Source organism: Cnephaeus nilssonii, assembly GCF_951640355.1.
Source record: "Cnephaeus nilssonii genome assembly, chromosome: 19".
NCBI classification, from domain to species: domain Eukaryota; kingdom Metazoa; phylum Chordata; class Mammalia; order Chiroptera; family Vespertilionidae; genus Cnephaeus; species Cnephaeus nilssonii.
In genome coordinates this window covers 49129569-49150912 of record NC_137090.1, presented here as the reverse complement: position 1 = coordinate 49150912, position 21344 = coordinate 49129569, and the positions used below count along the sequence as shown (strand labels likewise).

At 40.8% G+C, this 21344-nt stretch overlaps 1 protein-coding gene across 2 annotated transcripts in view; it reads right to left on the bottom strand.

Moving 5' to 3' along the window:
* The window catches only part of AKAP10 (A-kinase anchoring protein 10), a 114927-nt gene that overhangs the window by 9805 nt on the left and 83778 nt on the right, over positions 1-21344 (bottom strand). For both annotated transcript variants that reach the window (XM_079797272.1, XM_079797271.1), the window contains 3 exons: positions 18632-18714; positions 12166-12218; positions 11452-11547 (listed from right to left, as the gene is read on the bottom strand). In XM_079797272.1, the coding sequence (XP_079653398.1) occupies positions 11452-11547; positions 12166-12218; positions 18632-18714 (232 nt within the window). The remainder of the gene's footprint in view (positions 1-11451; positions 11548-12165; positions 12219-18631; positions 18715-21344) is intronic.

Genomic DNA, 21344 nt, shown 5'->3' with positions numbered 1-21344 from the left:
TGAACCTGGGACCCTTCAGTCTGCAGGTTGATGCTCTATCCTCTGAGTCAAACCAGCTAGGGCTCAACAGTTTTTCTACCTCTTCATTTGCTTGTGATCATTGTTTCCTTCACACCCTTAGCAACTTTAGCACTCTTGATGGCCTCTTTATGTTTTAACTAGAGACTCGGTGCACGAAATTCGTGCACTTGGGGGGGGGGGTGTCTGTCAGCCCAGCCTGCACCCTCTCCAATCTGGGACCCCTCAGGGGATTGTCCGACTGCCGGTTTAGGCCCGATCCAACAGGGATCAGGCCTAAACCGGCAGTCGGACATCCCTCTCACAATCTGGGACTGCTGGCTCCCAACCTCTTGCCTGCCTGCCTGCCTGATTGCCCCTAACTGCTTCTGCCTGCCAGCCTGGTCACCCCCTAACCACTCCCCTGCAAGCCTGATCAACGCCTAACTGCTCCCCTGCTGGTCTGATTGCCCCCAACTGCCCTTCCCTGCCGGCCCAGTTGCCCCTAACTGCCCTCCCCTGCCGGCCTGATCGCCCACAACTGCCCTCCCCTGCTGGCCATCTTGTGACCACATGGGGTGGCCATCTGGTGTGAGGGCGTGATGGTCAATTTGCACATTACCTCTTTATTATATCGGAAATTGTGCTCATTTCTTCAGCAACAAAACAACAAAAAACCCACAAAAATATTCACAGCACAATTTCCTGAGATGTTATGATAAACTGACTCATACTAGCACATTCTCTCTTTTATTTGTGGCCTGAGAGATACTTTCTGTCATGCTGATGTATCAGCCAGAAAGGGTTGTCAGGTAGAAAACCAAGTTCTTTTAATAACTGAGACATTTTTTCCCACATGAACAACTTGGTTGAGAACGCATTGTTCGAGATGTGAGATGTTTAAAAACAGAGGTTTGACTGTATTTTTATTGATTTTTAGAGAGAGATGAAGAGAGATGGAGGAAGAGAGAAACATCGATGTGAGAGTGCAACATTGATTGGCTGCCTCCTGCATGCCTCCCATTGGGATGGAGCCCAAAACCTGGGCATGTGCCCAATTGGAAATCCAGCCAGCAACCTTTCAGTGCACGGGACAATGCCAACCAACTGAGCCACACCTGCCAGGGTCCAAGATAGTTTCTAAAAAACATTTTCATATTCACAAACATTTGACCATCAACATAATGGGGAATCACAAAAACAACTACACACTGCACTTCTTAATACACCTTTATCTTGCTCTCAGCTATTCTAGGTTTGACAGAGCCAATAACATTAAATATAGAGAAAAATTATCACCCTCATGAAGAAAAGAGAGTCTGCAAAACTGAATAGAGCTTTGGCAAGAATCAGCTCAGTAAAAAAGAGAAAAATTATATCAAGCTCTGTATATCAACTGTAATTGAAAAATTAAAGTTAACAAAGTTAAATCAAGCTCTGCTAACTACAATTCTTAGAGTGAAAAGTTGGCTAGAAAGTTAACAAGGAAAAAGTGGTATTGAACCTAAATCTAAATTCAAGCCCTCCAAACTATTGAGGGTTATATGGGATGTTATTTGAACACAATTAATGATTCTTAATTTTTGGTAATGTAAATGATAGAGGAGTTTAATGACTTCACAAAAAATATGATGAGAAATTCTCCTATCACATTAAGTTTTTGTGAATCAACTGAAGTTAGCGAAAGTAACATGGTTGAAGGTTGAACTGAGAATGTTTGGCTTGAAGAACAGACCAGGAGGGGACTAAGTGGCTGTCTTCAATTTTCTAAAGGTTTACTTGTGTGGTTCTTGTGGGCAAAGCTAGAACTAGCTGGTGAAGCTACAGAGAAACAGAGTATTACCTCCTGGCAAGTCAGAATTTCCTAACCACACCCATTCAATTCCCTCCTTCTTCAAATAGCACTGCTAAAACCCACACTAATTCAGGGAATGAAAACACTGACAGGAGAGGAAACAACAACAAAGCGCAGAAGCTGGAAGCAAGTGGAGTGGTGACAGAAAAGGGAAAAGCGCTGAGCAGCAGCTATTTACAACGTGGAGCTCCGCACAGCCTGGGGATTGATGTTACCAGTAGTTACATGGTAAAGGGAGTAGGGGGGATACAAACATAGGGATTTCTTAAAAGCCTGTTTTTAGAAATTAACACTCCACAGCTATTCTACAATTCTGATCAGCCCGAAAACCAACACAAGCAGAATAATCTGAGACTGCTTCTCTGAGCAGATTAAAATTTAGGGTCATATATTAGGCATGACCAAGGACAAGGGTGCTATACTGAAAAGAGAGCGACTGGGGCGGGGAAGGGGAGTGTGTGCTGTAAATAATGAATACTGAGCCTCCTCTAGCTTTTTTCCACTTGGCTCCCAGAACATAACATTGGCAGTCTGATCTTTGTCCTCCAGGCAGGAGACTGGTACAGTTTTCTCTGGGGAATATGATCAGGCCAACAATAAAGAACTTAGTTCCCTAAGGGAACCTGGGTAGTTTATGTTTCACTTATTAAGAAACTGCCAAATGGTTTTTCAAAGTGGCTGTAGCATTTTACATTCCCACCAGTAGTGTATTAAAGTTCAAATTGCTTTACAACCTTGCAAACACACGGTACTGTCAGTCTTTTTAATTTTAACCATTCTATTGGATATGTAGCTTATATCACTGTGACTTTACTTTGCATTTCCCTAATGACTAATGATGTTGAGCTAGCTCTTTGCATGTGAATATTGGCCATCTGTATATCTTTGTGTAATGTCTGTTCATATCTTTTGACCATTAAAAAAAACATCAGATTGTTGCTCTTCTTAATGAGTTTAAGAGTTCTTTATATTATTTTGGATACAATTTCTTTATCAGAAGCATGTTTGGCAAATATCTTCTCCCAGTTCATAATTTGCTTTTTCATTTTCTTCATAATGTCTTTTAATGAGTAGTTTTTAGTTTTGATGAAGTTCAGTTTATCAGTTTTTCTCTTTTATGTCTCATGCTTTGTATGAACTAAGAAACTTTGCTTAACCTAAACCACAGAGATTTTATCCTATAAGTTTTATTGTTTTAGTTCTTACATTTAGGTCTAAGATCCATTTGGGGTTGATTTCGTATATACTATAAGGAACAAGACTCATTTTCTCCTCCCATGTCCATATGTATATCTAGTTGTTTCTATACTATAAACTAAAAGGACAATATTTTTCTCATTGAATTACCCTGGCACATACAGGGCAAAAGTAGGTTTACAGTTGTTGGTATGGAAAATAATTCAATAATTAATAATAATGCAAGAATAAACTCTCTTTTGTACACTCACAACTGTAAAACTACTTTTGCCCCACCCTGTTTATAAAAAATCTACTGACTTCATAATTAGGGTCTTCTTCTGCACCCTATTTGTTCAACCATCATTATGTCTGCCCTATGTAATATTACACTGCCTTGATCATGTAGCTTTACAATACGTGTAAAGCCAAGCAGTGTTAGTCTTACAATTTTGTGCTCTTTTTTCACAACATTTTTGTTATTTTAGTTCATTTACATCTCCCATAAATATTATGATGATCTTGTCAATGTCTATAAAAAATACCTGCCAGAACACTGAATCTATTAGTAATCCTATATAATAAAAGGCTAATATACAAATTGTCCCCTCAGGAGTTCAACCGACCAGCAGTTCAACCACTTGATATGATGTGTGCTGACCACCAGGGGGCGGCGCGGAACGAAGGAAGGCTCTGGTCAGCACATAGCAGCCGGGGGAAGGAAGGCCCTGGTCAGCCCTGATTGCCGGCCAGGCCTAAGGACCCTACCTGTGCAAGAATTTTGTGGACCAGGCCGCTAGTCTTGAATAATGTACAACATAGTAACTATCCTATCTAATAAAAGAGTAATATACAAATTGACCGTCATTCCAAGACACAAGATGGCTACCTCCATGTGGTCAAAGATGGCTGCCCCCATGTGGACACAAGATGGCCACCACAAGCTGGCCTGCAGGGGAGGGCAGTTGTGGGCAGTTAGGGGTAACCAGGCCAGCAGAGGAGGGCAGTTGGGGGGACCCAGGCCTGCAGGGGAGGGAGGGCAGTTGGGGGGGACCAGGCCTGCAGGGGAGGGCAGTTGAGGGAGACCAGGCCTGCAGGGGAAGACAGTTTGGGGGGACCAGGCCAGCAGGAGAGGCCAATTGTGGGGGGGCAGGCCTGCAGGGGAGGGCAGTTGGGGGGGGGACCAGGCCTGCAGGGGAGGGCAGTTAGGGTTGACGAGGCCAGCAGGGGAGGGCAGTTAGGGGGGACCAGGCCTGCAGAGGACAGTTTGGGGGGACCAGGCCAGCAGGGGAGGCCAGTTGGAGGGGGCAGGTCTGCAGGGGAGAGCAGTTTGGAGGGGCCAGGCCTGCAGGGGAGGGCGGTTGAGGGGGACCAGGCTGGCAGGGGAGGGCAGTTAGGGGTGACCAGGTCAGCAGAGGAGGACAGTTGGGGGAGACCAGGCCTGCAGGGGAGGCCAGTTGGGGGGGCCGGGCCTTCAGGGGAGGACAGTTGGGGGGGACCAGGCCTGCAGGGGAGGACAGTTGGGAGGGACCAGGCCAGCAGGGGATGGCTGTTGGGGGGGGGACCTGGTCAGCAGGGGAGGCCAGTTTGGGGGGGCAGGCCTGCAGGGGAGGGTAGTTGGGGGAGGCCAGGCCTGCAGGGGAGGGCAATTGGGGGGGACCAGGCCTGCAGGGGAGGGCAGTTTGGGGCAACCAGGCTGGCAAGGGAGGGCAGTTAGGGGTGACCAGGCCAGCAGGGGAGGGCAGTTAGGGGTGACCGGGCCAGCAGGGGAGGGCAGTTGGGGGCGACCAGACTTGCATGGGAGGACAGTTAGGGGTGACCAGACTGGCAGGGGAGGGCAGTTAGGGGTGACCAGGATGGCAGGGGAGGGCAGTTAGGGGCAATCAGTCTGGCCGGGGAGCAGTTAGGCATCGATCAGGCTGGCAGGGGAGTGGTTAGGTGATCAGACTGGCAGGCAGAAGCGGTTAAGGGCAATCAGGTAGAGGCAGGCGAGCGGTTGGGAGCCAGCAATCCTGGATTGTGAGAGGGATGTCCAACTGCCTGTTTAGGCCCGATCCCTAAATGGGCAGTCAAACATCCCTCATGGGGTCCCAGATTGGAAAGGGTGCAGGCTGGGCTGAGGGACACCACTCCCCCCGTGCACGAATTTCATGTACCGGGCCTTTAGTAGTTAATAACATTGTATTGTGTATTTGAAAGTTGCTAAGAGAGATCGTCAAAGCTCTCATTACAAAAACAATTGTAACTGTGTATAATGAGTTAAGTAGACTATTGTGGGGATCATTTCCCAATGCAAACAAATATTGAATCAATATGCTGTATACCTGAAGCTAGTATTACATGTTTATTAAACCTCAATCATCCTCATCGGGAGAAATAACACCTTAACCACATTCTTTTGATTCACAAACATGATGTTTTTATTTAAATCTTTAATTCAGCTCAGTTGTTTTATAGTTTATATTGTACAAATGTTATACATATTTTGTTAAACATATTCCTAAGAATGTGATGGTTTCCAATGCTACTATAGATTGTATTGTTTTTAAATTTTCAATGTCCAATTGTTAATTGCTAGTATATAGAAATGCAATTCATTTTTTAATATTAACCTTATATACTGCAGCATTGCTAAACTTAGTAGTTGTAATAGCTTTTCTGTAGGTTACTTAAGACACTACTGTCCAACAGAACTTTCTGTAATGTTCTGTATCATTCATACATGGCTCGTCAGTCACTACCATATTGGACAAAGCAGCCTTAGGAATTTCTAAAGAAATAATGATGCCTTCTGCAAAGACAGCCAGTTTTAGTCCTTCCTTTATGATCAATATGCCTTCTTGCACTGGCTAAGATCTCCAGTGCAAATGTTTTAAAATGGACATCCTTGCCTTCTTCCTACTTAAAAAGAAGTATTCATTTGTATGCATATATGCACAACCCATGGACACAGACAATAGGGTAGTGAAGGCCTGGGGCAGGCCAGAAGGGGTTAATGGGAGGAAAAGGGGATGTATGTACTACTTTCAACAATTAAGATTAAAAAAAATAGACGCATTCAGTCTTACCCATTAATATTTTAGCTGTCAGTTTAATTAGATTTAGGAAGTTCCTTGTTTCCGTAGAGTTTTGTAAGCAATGATTGTTAACTTTTGTCAATTTCTTTTCTGCATCTATTGAGATGATCATGTTTTTGTTTTTATGATGAATTACTGTAACTCATTTTCAAATATCAAAACAACCTTGCTTTCCTGAAATGTATTATCCCTTTTATATATTCCTGATGTATTTCCTTACATATATATATATATATATATATATATATATATATATATATATATATTTTAAATATATTTTATTGATTTTTTACAGAGAGGAAGGGAGAGGGATAGAGAGTTAGAAACATCGATGAGAGAGAAACATCCATGAGCTGCCTCCTGCACACCCCCTACTGGGGATGTACCTGCAACCAAGGTACATGCCCTTGACCAGAATCGAACCTGGGACCCTTGAGTCCGCAGGTCGACGCTCTATCCACTGAGCCAAACCAGTCAGGGCAATTTCCTTATATTTTGTTAAGAATTTTACATGTATGTTCATGAGGTATATCCTATATAATAAAGAGGTAATATGCAAATTGACCCTCACAAAATGGCTGCCTACGACCAGGCCAGCAGGGGGGTAGTGAGGGACGACCAAATGACCAAACAAGCAGGCTGCGTGGGGCGACCAGGCAGTTGGGGGGGCCGTTGGGGGCGACCAGGCCGGTGGGGGGAGGGGCAGTTAGGGGCAACCAGGCCGACAGAAGGGGGCGATCAGGCCGGCGGGGGCGGGGGGCAGTAAGAGGCGACCAGGCCAGCGGGAGGGGGTGCAGTTGGGGATGAGCAGGCTGACGGGGGGGGGGGCAGTTGGGGGCGAGCAGGCCAGCAGGGGGGGCAGTAAGAGGAGACCAGGCTGGCGGGTGGGGGGCAGTTAGGGGCAGGTGTGCAGTTGGGGGCAACTAGGCCGGCAAGGGGAGGGCAGTTGGGGGCGATTAGCCTGTCAGGGGGGGCAGTGAGGGGAGACTAGGCCGGCGGGCGGGGGGCAGTTAGGGGTGACTAGGCTGTTGGGGGTAGGTGTGCAGTTGGGGGCAACCAGGCCGGCAGGGGGGGGCAGTTGGGGGCAATTAGGCTGTCAGGGGGGGCAGTGAGGGGCGACTAGGCCGGCAGGGGGGCACAGTTGGGGGCGAGGAGGCCGGCAGGGGGGTGGCAATAAGAGGCAACTAGGTTGGCTGGGAGGGCAGTTAGGGGCGAGCAGGCTGGCCAAGGGGGGCAGGAAGGGGTGACCAGGCAGGCAGGTGAGCGATAAGGAGCCAGCGGTCCAGGATTGTGAGAGGGATGTCTGACCGCCGGTTTAGGATCGGGTCTAACCTGGCAGTTGGACATCTTCCAAATGGTCCCAAATTGGAGAGGGTGCAGGCTGAGCTGAGGGGACGAATTTTGAGCACCGGGCCTCTAGTTAGCCTATAGTTTTCTTTTCTTGTAATTTCTTTGATGTTTGGTGTTACGGTAATACTGGCCTCATTAAATGCATTGAAAAATATTACCTCTTTAATTTTCTGGAAGTCTGTCTAGAATTGGTACTATTTCTTCTTTAAATTCTATCTAGGCCTGGAGTTTTCTTTGTGAAAAGGTTTTTAACTACAAATTCAATTCCTTTTATCTCCCTGTCCCTGCAATTTGACTGATATAACTGACATAACATAGTGTAAATTTAAGGCATGTAACATGATTTGATACACATATGTGATGCAAAATGATTACCACAATAAGATTAGTTATTATATCTATCACCTTACATAATTATTATTTTTTAAAATATAGAATCTGATTCCTTTTTTAAATATATTTTTTAAATTGATTTCAGAGAAGAAGGAAGAGGGAGAGAGAGAGAGAGAGAGAGAGAGAGAGAGAGAGAGAGAGAGAGAGAGAAAAACATCAATGATAAGAATCATTGATCGGTTGCCTCCTGCAGGCCCCACACTGGGGATCGAGCCTGCAAACTGGGCATTTGCCCTGACCAAGAATTGAACTGTGACTTCCTGGTTCATAGGTTGATGCTCAACCACTGAGTCACGCCAGCCAGGCCATAATTATTTTTTTAAATAGTGAGAATATTTAAGATCTTCTCTATTAGCAACTTTCAAGAATATAATACAAAATTTCTAGAGGTGGGATTGCTGGATCATGTGGTAGTTCTATTTTTAATTATTTGAGGAAACTGCAAGTGGCTGCACCAATTTACATTCCCACAAACAGTGAACAAGGTTTCCTTTTTTCTATATCCTCACCAACACTTATCTTTTTTGTCACTGCCATCCTAACAAATGTAAAGTAATATCTCATTGTGGTTATAACTAATTTGCATTTCCCCGATGATTAGTGATATTCATGTACCTGTTGGCTACGTGTATGTCTTCTTTGGAAACGGGTCCTTTGACAATTTTTTAATCAGAATATCTGGGTTCCTTTGGGCTACTGAGTTGTCTAAATTCCATATATATTTTGGATATTAACCCCTCAAGTTCAATTTTTTTATATTAACCCCTCAAATTCAGCATTTAGGTTATCTGTTTCTTCTTGATTGAGAAGAAATTTATGTTTTTCAAGGAATTTCTCCATTTCAGCCAAGCTGTTGAACTTATTAGCACGAAGTTCTAATATTCCCCTATTAGAATTTTAATAATTGTAGGATCTGTATTGATGTCCCCTTTCAATCCTGGTATTGATAATTCATGCTAATCTCTTCCTCCTCCCTTCCCCCAACTAGTCTGGCTAGAAGTTTATCAATTTAATTGGTGTTTTCAGAGAGCCAGGTTTTGATTTTTCTCTACTGTCTGCCTGTTTTCTATGTAATTGATATTCACTTTTATCCTTATATAATTTCCTTCTTTCTGCTTTCTTTGGGTTTTACTCATTTCCTAGATTCTTAAAACAGACTGAGACCTTTCTTCTTGTCTACTAAATTTAACGCTGTAAGTTTCTCTCTAAGAACTGCTCTAGCTGTATCCTCCAAATACTGTTTTAATTTTAATTCAATAAAAAATATTTTCCAACTTCTCTTTTAATTTCTTCTTTGACTAATGAGTTACCTTGTCCAAATATTTGGGGATTTTCCACATATCTTTCCATTATTGATTTCCTGTTTAATTCCTTTATGGTCTGAGAACTGTATGACTTAAATCCTTTAAAATTCATTGAAACTTGTTTTATGGGCCAGAATATGGTATATTTTGGTAAATGTTCCATGTAAATGCCAAAAGAATATATGTTCTGTTGCTGGATGCACTGTTTTACAAGTGTCATTTAGGTCCTTGAGGAACTGACCTTTTTATCAGATAAACTAGAGGCCCGATGCACGAATTCATGCAAGGGGCTCGACCCTCGTGGCCCCGGCTGCCTCGCGGTCCCGCCCACTGGTCATTTGGAAGGTCATTCTGGTCTAATTAGCAATTCAGCTCTTTATTATATAGGATGTCCTTTGTGCCTGGTAATATTCCTTATTTTTTTGAAGTTTACTCTGACTTGTAGTAACATAGCTATTACAGTTTACTTAAAAAAAAAATGTTTTTATTGATTTCAGAGAGAGAGGAAAGAAGAGGGAGAGAGAAACATCGATGTGAGAGTGGAACATCGATCAGCTGCCTCCTGCACGCCCCGTCAGGAACTGAGCCACAACCTGTGCATGTGCCCGACTGGGAATCAAACGAACAACCCCTCGGTGCGTGGGACAATGCCCAATCTACTGAAGCACACCGGCCAGGGCTAGTGGGTTCTTATAGTATAGGTGGACCCTTGAATGATACTGGGGGGCAAGTGGCCACAACTGCTTGTACAGCTGAAAACCAGCATATAACTTAAGTCAGCCTTTCACATACATGGATTCCCAACTGCCAGTTGACTCTCACTGAACACCACAGGTATTTTGTTTGTTTGTTTGTTTGTTTTTTAATCCTCACCCAAGGATATTCCTCCATTAATTTTTAGAGAGAGTGGAAGAGAGAGGGAAAGATAGAGAGAAATATCGATGTGAGAGAAACACATCAACTGGTTGCCTCCTGCACAAGCCCTGACCAGGGCCCGGGCCGGGGAGGAGCCTGCAAGCAAGGTCTGAGCGGAATCAAACCCAGGACCTTTCGGTCTGCAGGCTGATGCTCTATCCACTGAGCAAAACCGGCTAAAGCCAACACAGGTTTTTCAACTGCATGGAAAAACTGAACTGCAGTCAAAGGAAAAAATTTTGTGTATAAGTGGACCTGTGCAGATCAAATCATGTTGTTCAGGAATGAACTGTATATAACTGGGTTCTGCCTTATCAATCTGATGTCTGTGTTTCAACTAGACTATTTAAATCACTTATGTTTAATGTAATTATTAATATGATTTAGTTTAAAACTACCATTTTGCTATTTATTTTCTATTTGTCCCATTGATTCTTTCTTCCTTTTCCTCCCTTTTCCTGAGTTCTTTTGTATTCAATATTTTTTATATACTGGTAGTTTGTTTGCTACAGATTGTGTTTCTCCTGAGTATGAGTCGTTTTTCTGCTTCCTTGTGTGCCTGGTAATTTTTGATGGGATATCAGACATTGTATTTTTACACTGTTAAGTGCTGAATTTTGTTGTTCATTTAAGGAGGGTTGGCTTTTGTTCTGGCATGCAGCTGTTACTTACAGAGCAGTTTGATACTTCCAAACACTGCTTTGAAACTTGGTTAAGGTGCTTTATTCTGGGGCTAAATGAGCTCAGGTAGTAAGGCATGTTTCTGAGGACACTCCCCAATGACTTGTGTATTACAAGATCTGTCCACAATGGTCAGTAGAAACGTCAACTATTCCTACCCCCATGTTCCAGGAATTGTTTAGCACGCTAATTTCCGGTATTCTTTCCCTGGCCATGGACATTTTCACCTAACACATGTACACAACCAAGGCTTGATGGGACCTCTCTAAATATCTTTGGAGCCTTCTTTCTGTGTAGCTCCTTTTTCAGTACCCTGTTCTATGACTTCTAACCACCTTGGCTTGGGCTCTCCAAACTTCAGTTTACGACTCGTTAATTCAGCAAGACTATGAACTCTGTTAGGTTTTCCCCTACCTGCACTTTAGAAATTGCTTCTGAGCAGTGAGCTATGGATCACCTCAATGTTATCCTTCTTTTAAGGATTGTAGCCCTCTACTTCCTGTTGCCCAAATCTGGAAATGGTTGTTTCATTTAGTTTGTCAGTTCTCTAATTGTTTATAATGAAAGGTTAATTCCTATGGTAATTAATCCTTCAAAGGCAGAAGCAGAGGCTCTTTTATGTCTTTTTTTAAAATACATAATACCTGGAATCTAATGCTTTTCAATTTTAAACAAGCTATATCAGAACAGAAACCATCCTTACCTTTGTAGACTTCTCTAATGGTTGATCATATTGCGCCTGCTGCATAACATCACTAACTATCATTTTAGCAATTTTCCAAGCTAGCTCTTCTTGGGCCTAAAAGAAGTAATGGAAACTGTTGATAACAGTTATTCATTAAAAGAACCAAGACATACATTTCAGTGCTCTAAACACAACTGCATATGCATGTAATTTCTACCTGTTTAAATAAGCACTCTGCCATGTCTGGGCCACCCTCTGGCTATGATATATTAACATGCTATACAATGTCTTCCAAAATCAGCCACCGGTACCTAACATCACACAATCTTCATGTTAGTTCTCAAAACAAAACATTTTTCTTTTTCTACTCCCATCTCTCAATGTACTTTACTATTCAAAAAGGAGGCCTCCATTCCTGAAAGTAGAAATGACAGCAAGAAAGGAAGCTTTTGTGTCTACACTGATTACTGATGCCTGCTGTTTGATAGAAACTTGATTACAAGGTTATCTGCCAGTGGCCAGAATCTCTGGGCTGAAGATACCTCCATAGCCTCCACCAGGCAATTATTAGTTGTTAAGAAGGCCCACCCTTTCCTGTTACATTCTGGGTGAGGGAGTAATGATGTGCCATGCTGGTTCACCATGGCAACTAAAGAAAGCAATCTTGAAACCTTAGTTAGACAAGGTGCCACTTACAAACAGGAATCTCTTTACACTAAAAGTAGAATTTACCTCATCAGTATTTCCTTGCACCCATTTCTTCATAGCTTGTGAGAACATGGATCCTAGTAAACAAAGCCAAAGTTGAATGTAAATTTCATGCATAATTTGACATTAAAAATGCTGTTAGTTACAAGCTACTTCCAGATATGGACATTCTTTTTTTTGTGGGGGTGTACAATCTTCTCTAAAACATTAAGGAATACTACTATTAACAGAAACTGATTATGATGTCTCCATAACAGAGTATTTAACTGGCAAACATCATGCCTTGAAAACCTGTTTCTGAGTTCTGGATTTTTCTTCTATTTGATACAAGAAACTTTCATCTGGTGTTAGATTTGCAGCAAACTAAAAGAGCAAAAGCAAACCATGGCTTAGATTTAATTTTGGGTAAGAATCTAGCAGATATAATCTACTTGTTTATGTAAGCAAACCTTCCCGAGCAACTACTATACAAAAGGGCTTCAAGTGTAGATTATGCTGCTACATGCTGAAAAATTAGCTGGGTAAGTCGAGTTTTAAATAGTCATCCTCTGTCCAACTCATAGTACACCTCAACTTCCTAGTAGACACACAAGCCTATCTCCAACTGTACTCAGATGCTGAAAAATCACCAAGGCAGTAGGCTAGCCTCTATCTCCATGAATGAAATACACAGCTTACCCTTTCATTAATACTAATAGGTTCAAGTCCTAACTTTGCCTTTAACCAAGTGGTTGGTAGATTATTTCTTAGGCAAGGTCCTGATTAATTCAAGGACTGGGATAGAACTATACATAGCATTCATGAAAAATACAAAACCTGATCCTTTGCCCTTAATGATTTGTATTTCTAGCTAAAAGTTTGAATACTGTCTAAATTTTATGGCCAAGCAGAGTCAACAGAGCCACATCACATGCTCTGCCTAGCATTTCAGATGGCTGTCACTTTGCCCAATGCACTGCTCTCTCCAGGCTCACCTGCAGAGTCACACTGTTGACAAGCTCCTACTTGCTAATACTCTCCCCTTTACTTTTCATACCCACACCTCTGACTCTCCTCTGCGTACTCCCTCTTCCTTTAACCTGGGGCTTCTCAGGGTCCCATTCCCAGCCTTCTTTACTCCCTCTTTGCTCGGTGGGGCAACTCATCCCCTCCTGTGTGTTTAACTTCCTTCAAAATGCAAATAACGAAAACTGGTCCTTGGGTGTCAAACCCATACTTACAAATTCTCCTAAATGCATCCCAAACTTAACATGTTCTGAATGGAGCTCATCTGTCTCCCACCTACTTTTTCTCATCCTCCACCTCAGAAATTAACTTAATCCTCTATTGAAAATAAACATAATTTTTCATCCAGAGAACCCATGTTTAAAAACTCAACCTACCCCTCTCATTTACTTTCCATATGAAATCTGTCACCAAATTCTACCTTAAATGCAGTCTCTTAAATTCCACCTTAGAAGTCTTATAAATCTGACCTTCTTTCTAATTCCTGCTACTATCTACCTTTAAATCCTCTTTTTTTCTATCTATATTATTAGCTAAACCTACTACCTGACTGGTTTCTCTAATACCAGTCTTTCCTCAACTCCAATTCATTCCTATACTACTGCCAGAAAAATGCATCTAGTCAGTATTCTGCTTAGAAATCCCTGATGCCAATATGACAGGACTTGAGTTTCTCAGTATGATATGCAAGGGCTTTTGCAATATATGGCAGCTTCCTCTCCCACCACTGCATCCGACACCAGGAACGGCCACTCCAGGGACCACATGTTCACAATATCCTTTACAATTCCTTCTTGATACACTTTCACATTTAAATTTACCTTGCTTGCCCACAAGCAAAGTTCTCATACTCTCAGAAGCCTCTGAGATACACCCTTCTCAAAGTCAACCCTTTCTTCTGTGCTCTATTATCAGGGTTTCAAAACCCAAACTGGCCTGGCCAGTGTGGCTCAATGGTTGAGCATCGATCCAGGAACCAAGAGGTCACCAGTTCAATTTCTGTTCTATTCCCGGTCAGGGCACATGCTGGGGTTTGAGGCTTGATACCCAGTAGAGGGCGTGCAGGAGGCAGCCAATCTATGAAATTTCTCTTTCATGAATCGTTCTATCCCTCTCCCATCCTCTCTCTCTAAAGTCTAAACTCCAAATTGAACCTATAGACTGGCAAATAATGAACACACTTTACAGCAGCCCTCAGCAAAGGAGAAGGGAGAAGTGGAGCTGAATTGCAAACTGTTGTCAAAATGGTATTCTGAACCAAAGCTGGAGTTGCTCTTAATCTGCCATGTGATCCCTAACAAGTTACAATTTCCCTCACCCTTGACTTCTTCATATAGAGATTAAGGAGGTGGTAACCACAGATATATCATCTAACTTTTGCATGAGCTTGAAAATGCTAAGAAATCTCTACTGTATTGGGGTCTGAGAAGGGGGAGTGTGACTCTGTGAATAGTCTCAGATAAGAAAGTAATCTGAATAAGAAAATTTAGTGTCCATGTCAGTTTTAAAAATGACTTTTATATTAAATAATTAAAATAAATATGACAGAAAATCTCTACCAACTCTTCTAGATTAATTAATCCAATCAACAAGTATGTAATGAGTGCATGGCTGTATTTTTGAATCAGAGAATATAGTGTCAAATATGATAGACAAAATCCCTACTTCCAGAAAGGTAATATTCTAGTCATGAAAGAGAAATAGACTATAAAACAAGGATGCAATAAGTGAGCAAGACAGCTTCAGCACCCTCCCTCTGGGAAGCATGCCGACACCTTTCCCGCCCCTCCTTTTCCAAACCCTCCTCTCCCCTAAGCTCCCAGAGCCCCTCATTTGCCTCTGTCACTTGTTTCCTGAACCCACTTCTTCTACAATTCACTTCTACCTCTGTGACTTTATAAACAAACTTTCTCTTATAAAATAAGTTCAGACAGTGACTAGGAAAATGAAGAAGTGGTATGTTAATGGTCCGAACGACGTAGTTCATTTGGGCTGGGGAGTCCTCTCTGAAGGGAGAATGCTGCGATGAGAAGGATCCAGTCGTTGTGAAAGCCATGAAGTCTCCATGGCCAGGAAACAGCTATGTGGAGGCCCTAACAGGGAAGAGACTTCAGAGAGAGCTTAGTCAGTGGAAGGAGGAGTGGTGAAAGGTAGACAGGGGGTACTGATAGGTTACATACAGCCAAGAGTTGATAGGAAGGCAGGGGGGGAAAGAGATGGGTGGGTGATTAAGCAGCAAAACATGCCGGTTAAGAAAATTAAAAAAGTAAAGGAAAAGGCTATACCGAAAAGTAAAAGGTACCTCCCTCTCCTCATGCTATACTTTTGAGTGTATCCTTTTAAAAATACCATACACAACATCACCTAGATGCACTCTAACCAAATCATCAAGACCTCAGGTACAATTATGAGTTTATAAGAAATACAGGAAAAAAAGGAATAAACTAAATAATACAACCCCCCCCCCAAAAAAAAAATCCAGAAGGTTAGACATTTTATAGGAAAGCTAGGTGATAGACTTAGCAAGTCAGGGTCACAAAAAATGGGAGTAAACTAGATTAAAATAAATCGAGACTACTGGGAACATCTTCCTGTTTATATCTTTGGCATCTACAGAGTCCGCACCCAGGAATCATTTAAGTGCCTTCTGAGTGAATGAACTGAATCTGCAGGCTCCTACATTACATCATTTACTTGCCAAAAAAAAACACACCCCAAAAATACATCACTTAAAGAGACATCTGAACAACTAAAGGAAGCACCAGGTATACAGACTTATTTCGTCAACTGCAGACATGACTAGTCATTGCTCTACATAGGCATGTCTCAAATTAATAACGCAAGTAACTCAATGGATGGGCTTGCTGTTGGAGATACAATCCTATTGCCTATACCTTCAAATATAACCCAAATTTAGCCATTCTTCCACTACCGAATCCACCACCACGCCTTACGTAGAACATGGAAAGAATGTTGCTGCCCTACTTTTCCTCTTAAACTCCTACACTCTATTTTCCAAACATCTGTTAAAACCACCCCTTTAGTCCTGACCGGTTTGGCTCAGTGGCTGGAGCGTTGGTCTGCGGACTCAAGGGTCCCAGGTTCGATTCTGGTCAAGGGCATATACTTTGGTTGCGGGCACATACCCAGTGGGGAGTGTGCAGGAAGCGACTGATCGATGTTTCTCTCTCATCGATGTTTCTAACTCTCTATCCCTCTCCCTTCCTCTTGTAAATCAATAAAATATATTAAAAAACAAACAAAACCACCCCTTTAAAACATAAATTGCATCATGGTACTGCCCTGCTCCAACTTGCAATGTGTCCCCTGCACTTTAAAGTCCCTACCATGGTGTGTGGTAACCCCGCACGCTCATTTGCCTTCTGCCGCCTATCCTTTTCCTCACTCCTCTTCAGACATGGGCCTTGCTCTTCCCTGAGCTCTTAAACTTCAGGGCCTCTATTGTTCCTTCTGCCAAGAACACCCTTCCCTCCAGAAACTGCCAAGGCTTATTGCCCCATTTTACTTGGGTCTCTACTCAAAATGCTACCTCATTGTGAGACCTCTCCTGACAACCACTGCTAAAAGAGCACCCCCCGCCACACTTCCAGTTGCTTGCTCTGCTTGCATATGCTTATGTGTAAGTATATAAACACATGCACATGCCCTGCCTGTGTTTATCTACTTACTGTCTCTTCCACTGTAATATAACTCCTGAGGGCAAGAATTTTATTTTCTCCCCAATACCTAGAATGGCAGATGCATATAGCAGGCATTCATATTTTAGAATTAATGAATAAATCAAATGAAGAGACTAAAGGAACAGAATGAGCAGAGATATTATTATGGGGAAAGTTTTCTTATATATCTTTAACTACTTATAATATACTTTAATTCACATAAAACAAACAGCAAATACTCTAGAGCAGTAATACTTCTTCATGAACTGTCAGAGGAATAAGACCAGCTTAAAAAACCCAAAACAGCTCGGAGATTCTATTAATATTAGAGACTCTATTATCCCCGCTGACAGAAGCTACTCTACAATGCAGAATGCTTCCTGGCCAGTACCTCCCAGAGGTTCTCTAGCACTTCCTCTGCTCCAAGGCCACCAGTACCTTGTCCTGGTATTCATCTTTTACCCAATAAGAGACACTACAAGACTGAGTTTCTTAATGGCAAGAACTGTATCTCCTAACCTGCCCTGAGCATATGACTACAGTGGCACTAAAAATTATTTAATGAATTAACTGTTGTATACCGTATTTTCCAGCGTATAAGATGACTTTTTAACCCAGGAAAATCTTCTATACGCCCAGTCGTCTTATACGCCGGAAAATACGGTACTTCCTTTAGTCTTTACATTTTCCCCAATTGTGTAGCTCAGACTTCTCTGGCAAAACAGAAAATAAAAATAAATTATTTGGATAAACTAATAAGGTGAAACAGGCTCCTTTTTTGGTATATATTATTTTAATAATTGTATTTTTTGCATACTCTATCAATGTATATCTAATCCACAAGGAGATTGTTCATCAACATAAGTGGCATGATTCATTAGTCAAACAACAGTTGCATTAAAAAATAAGATAAACATAATAGGGATGCAGTCCTATTAAATTCAATAGGAAAAATTAGTAACAGCTCTTAATTTTAAACATACATCAAAATGGAGCATTTTCTTCTTATAAAAGTCAGTATCTTTTACTCAAGACAATTCAGTCAGTCCAATTACACTGAATAATTAGTCAAAAAGGATGTGTGTTGCCCTATCTGGTTTGGCTCAGTGGATAGAGCATCAGCCCATGGACTGAGGGGTATCAGGTTTGATTCTAATCAAGGGCACATCCCTCGGTTGCAGGCTCAAGATGCCCAGCCCTGGTTGTGGGTGCATGCAGGAAGCAACCAATCAATATGTCTCTCTCACATAGATGTTTCTCTCTGTCTCTCCCTCTCCCTTCCACTCTCTAAAAATCAATGGAAAAATATTCTTGGGTGAAGATTAACAACAACAACAACAACAAAAAAGGATTTGTGTTTAACTCTTGGAATTGATCAAGTACTCTTCTGCCAATTAAACAAAGGATTTGAATTTCACCTACTAATATTTCACACATATATTTCATAATAACTTTCAGCAATTTGGAGAAAATTTAACAAGATAAAGGACCCCAAGATAAATCTCAAATCCAATCTGGATTGGGTATTTCATCATTAAATAAAGAAGTGCTAAATATTTTTTCATATAGATGTCTTCTGAATGGTAAAGCAAGTTCAATAACTGATTCACAGAGAGAGAGAGAGAGACTATATAGACCTGTGATTACATGAAATCCTTGTATTCACTTATGACTATAAATAGCAAGGTGAAATATATGGCAATTATTTCACAAAATAAACAGTTTAAATCTTAAAGGATCCTTCACTTACAGTCAATGACTAATTTGAGTAAAGGCTTAATATTAAGTATAAAAACAGCACAAACCTTTTGATTTCTTTACATCAGGTTCAGGCTCAGATTCTCGGATGAACTGCCCCACATCACTGACTCTTCCAAATGTCATCTTCCTATGTAAGTATGAGAAGAATATAATTTCTAACAATTAACTTTAAATTAAAAAGAAAAAATCAATTTTAAGTATCTCATGTTATTCAAAGTGAGGCTTATTTTAAATAGAAAGCAAAATAATCTTTAATTCAACGCAATTCTATTCAAAATCCTAAAAAGATTTATGAAATATGCCGAGTTAAAAGGCAATTCACATTTCTAAAATTCAAAGAGAAGAGAAAAGACACAAGAATAGCCAAGGTAACTTTGTAAAAGAAGAGATAAAAAGGTAGGACAAAATGTCTTATAAAACTAGAGCAACATATAATTACTAGTATATAGTATGCTATAAAGCTGTAGTAAAAATGCAAAGTTAAAAGGCAGAGAACACAGTAGAAGGTCTTATTTTTAAGAGACTACTACTAACAAATAATTAATATTCATAAACATACAGAATTCCAACAAGTCATCATGAAATCACCCAACAGCCCAGCTGGTGTGGCTCAATGGTTGAGCATCTACCGCGGTTTGATTCCTGGTAGGGGTAGATTGTGGGCTAGATCCCCAGTAGGGGGCATGCAGGAGGCAGCCAATCAATGATTTTCTCTCATCATTGATGTTTCTATCTTTCTCTCCCTCTCCTGTCCTTTCTGAAATCAATAAAAATATATTTCAAAAAAATCACCCAACAGAAAAATGTGAAAACGAGATAGTCAATGCACAGAAGAAACACCTCAACAACCAACAAACATGCCAAAAGAAGCTCTATCTCATGAGCAATAATACAAGATTGGTAAAAGAAATGTAAAGTTTGATATTATTTAGCACTGACAAGGATGTGGGGAAAATTAGTACCTTTATTAATGACTGATAAGAATGTAAAATGTACAGGTACTTTTAATGGTAAATTAGTAAGATTTATTAAAATTTCAAATCTGCTTTTTGGTACAAGGAAGTATATAAAAGGAAGTGCTTTGCTATACTGGGTATAAAAGTGAAAAATAAAAACAACTGAAACACTCGATATCAAAATGATCAAATAGTGGCACAACACATTATGTGGAATATTTTGTCAGAGTTATAAGTTATAATTAAAATTACATATAGAAACTATGACACAGTTAAAATGAGGTAAATCTATATACACTAACAGAAAAATCTACAAAACTCACTAAGAATGAAAGCATAAGATACATACAGTGTAATATTAACTACATAAAAATAAGCAAACAAAAAATACACTATAATGTAATAATGAGGAGGAAGATGAGAAAATAAGAACAGGTGTGTGATCAAAGAGACATTAGCCTTATCTACAAATTAATTTTTATAAGACACTAGAGGCCCGATGCATGAAATTCGTGCAAGAGTAGGCCTTCGCAGCAATGGCGGCTGCCTGCATCCCTCCCTTGCAGCCACGGCCGCTGCCTCCATCCTGCAGCTGCAGCCCTGGCTTGTCCGGAAGGTCGTCCAGTCTAATTAGCATATTATGCTTTTATTATTACAGATTAATATATTTGTACTTAAAAGTTAATTAAAAGAAGAAAAACAGATTTTATGATGTCTCTATATTATCTCCTTTCAGGCAAAGTGGATCTTATTTTAGAGAAAGCCTTCCTAATAAGCCATCACTTCATATATAAGCTTCACTATCCCAACTGCTACAATTTGTTTGCCTTGATAGAAATTTCAGGAAGATGCTGAAATCACAAAATTAAAACAAACACTGGAAACTAACTTTAAAGATGGGAGAAAAATCATCTCTACTTATGACCCACTTTATAAATTAGAAAAAAAGAGAACTCATGGGCATGGACAACAGTGTGTTGATTGCAGGGGTGGGAGGTGGAGGTGAAAGAGGGCATAGAGGGGATAAATGGTGATGGAAAAGAATGAAAGTTAAAAATAAAATAAAATTCACAAAAAGTTATATTTTATACACAAAAACATCTATGAAAGTAAAACATTGCAATTGATACTTTCTTAAGCAAGGTTTTAAACAAATGAGCCAACCATTCCTTAAGAATAAATATCTTTGGAAATTAACTCATCTAAGCTTACTGTCCACCATTTCCTAAAAGAAGAAATAAAGCTCACTACAATGCCGACACAGCTGAGGTGTGCTTTCCAAAAACAATGTGATCCAAGGACCTTTCATTTACCTCAAGTACCTGTACCTTTCAGACTCCTTCTCTCAACTATCATTGTTACTTTCAGAGAAAAACAATTAAGCATGTTGAAATCCCTTTTATGTGGCACTGCTAGGCCTGGGATTGGGGTGGAGTCATTACGCCTTTACACAGGCTTATGTGTTAATCAAGCCATCTTTAGGGAAGAGGAATGATTTTATGATTTGATCTGTAGTGAAGTTTAATAAGTGGCATATCCTATGAATCACTATCTTTTTGTTATAGTATGAATAAAATACAAAGGAACAATTTTATTCCATTTTCCAAGTATTGTTATACAGTCCATATAGATGATATTGGCATCTTTGTACTGTATTTTTCTTTTTGCTTTTAAGACAGGAACTTTGAAATCGCTAACATATGAATCAAATGAAATATGGATGAGACAGCCCAAAACATACCACACAAACATGACACCTCATCAATATCGCCTACGGTGATGGAATAATGATGTAATATTT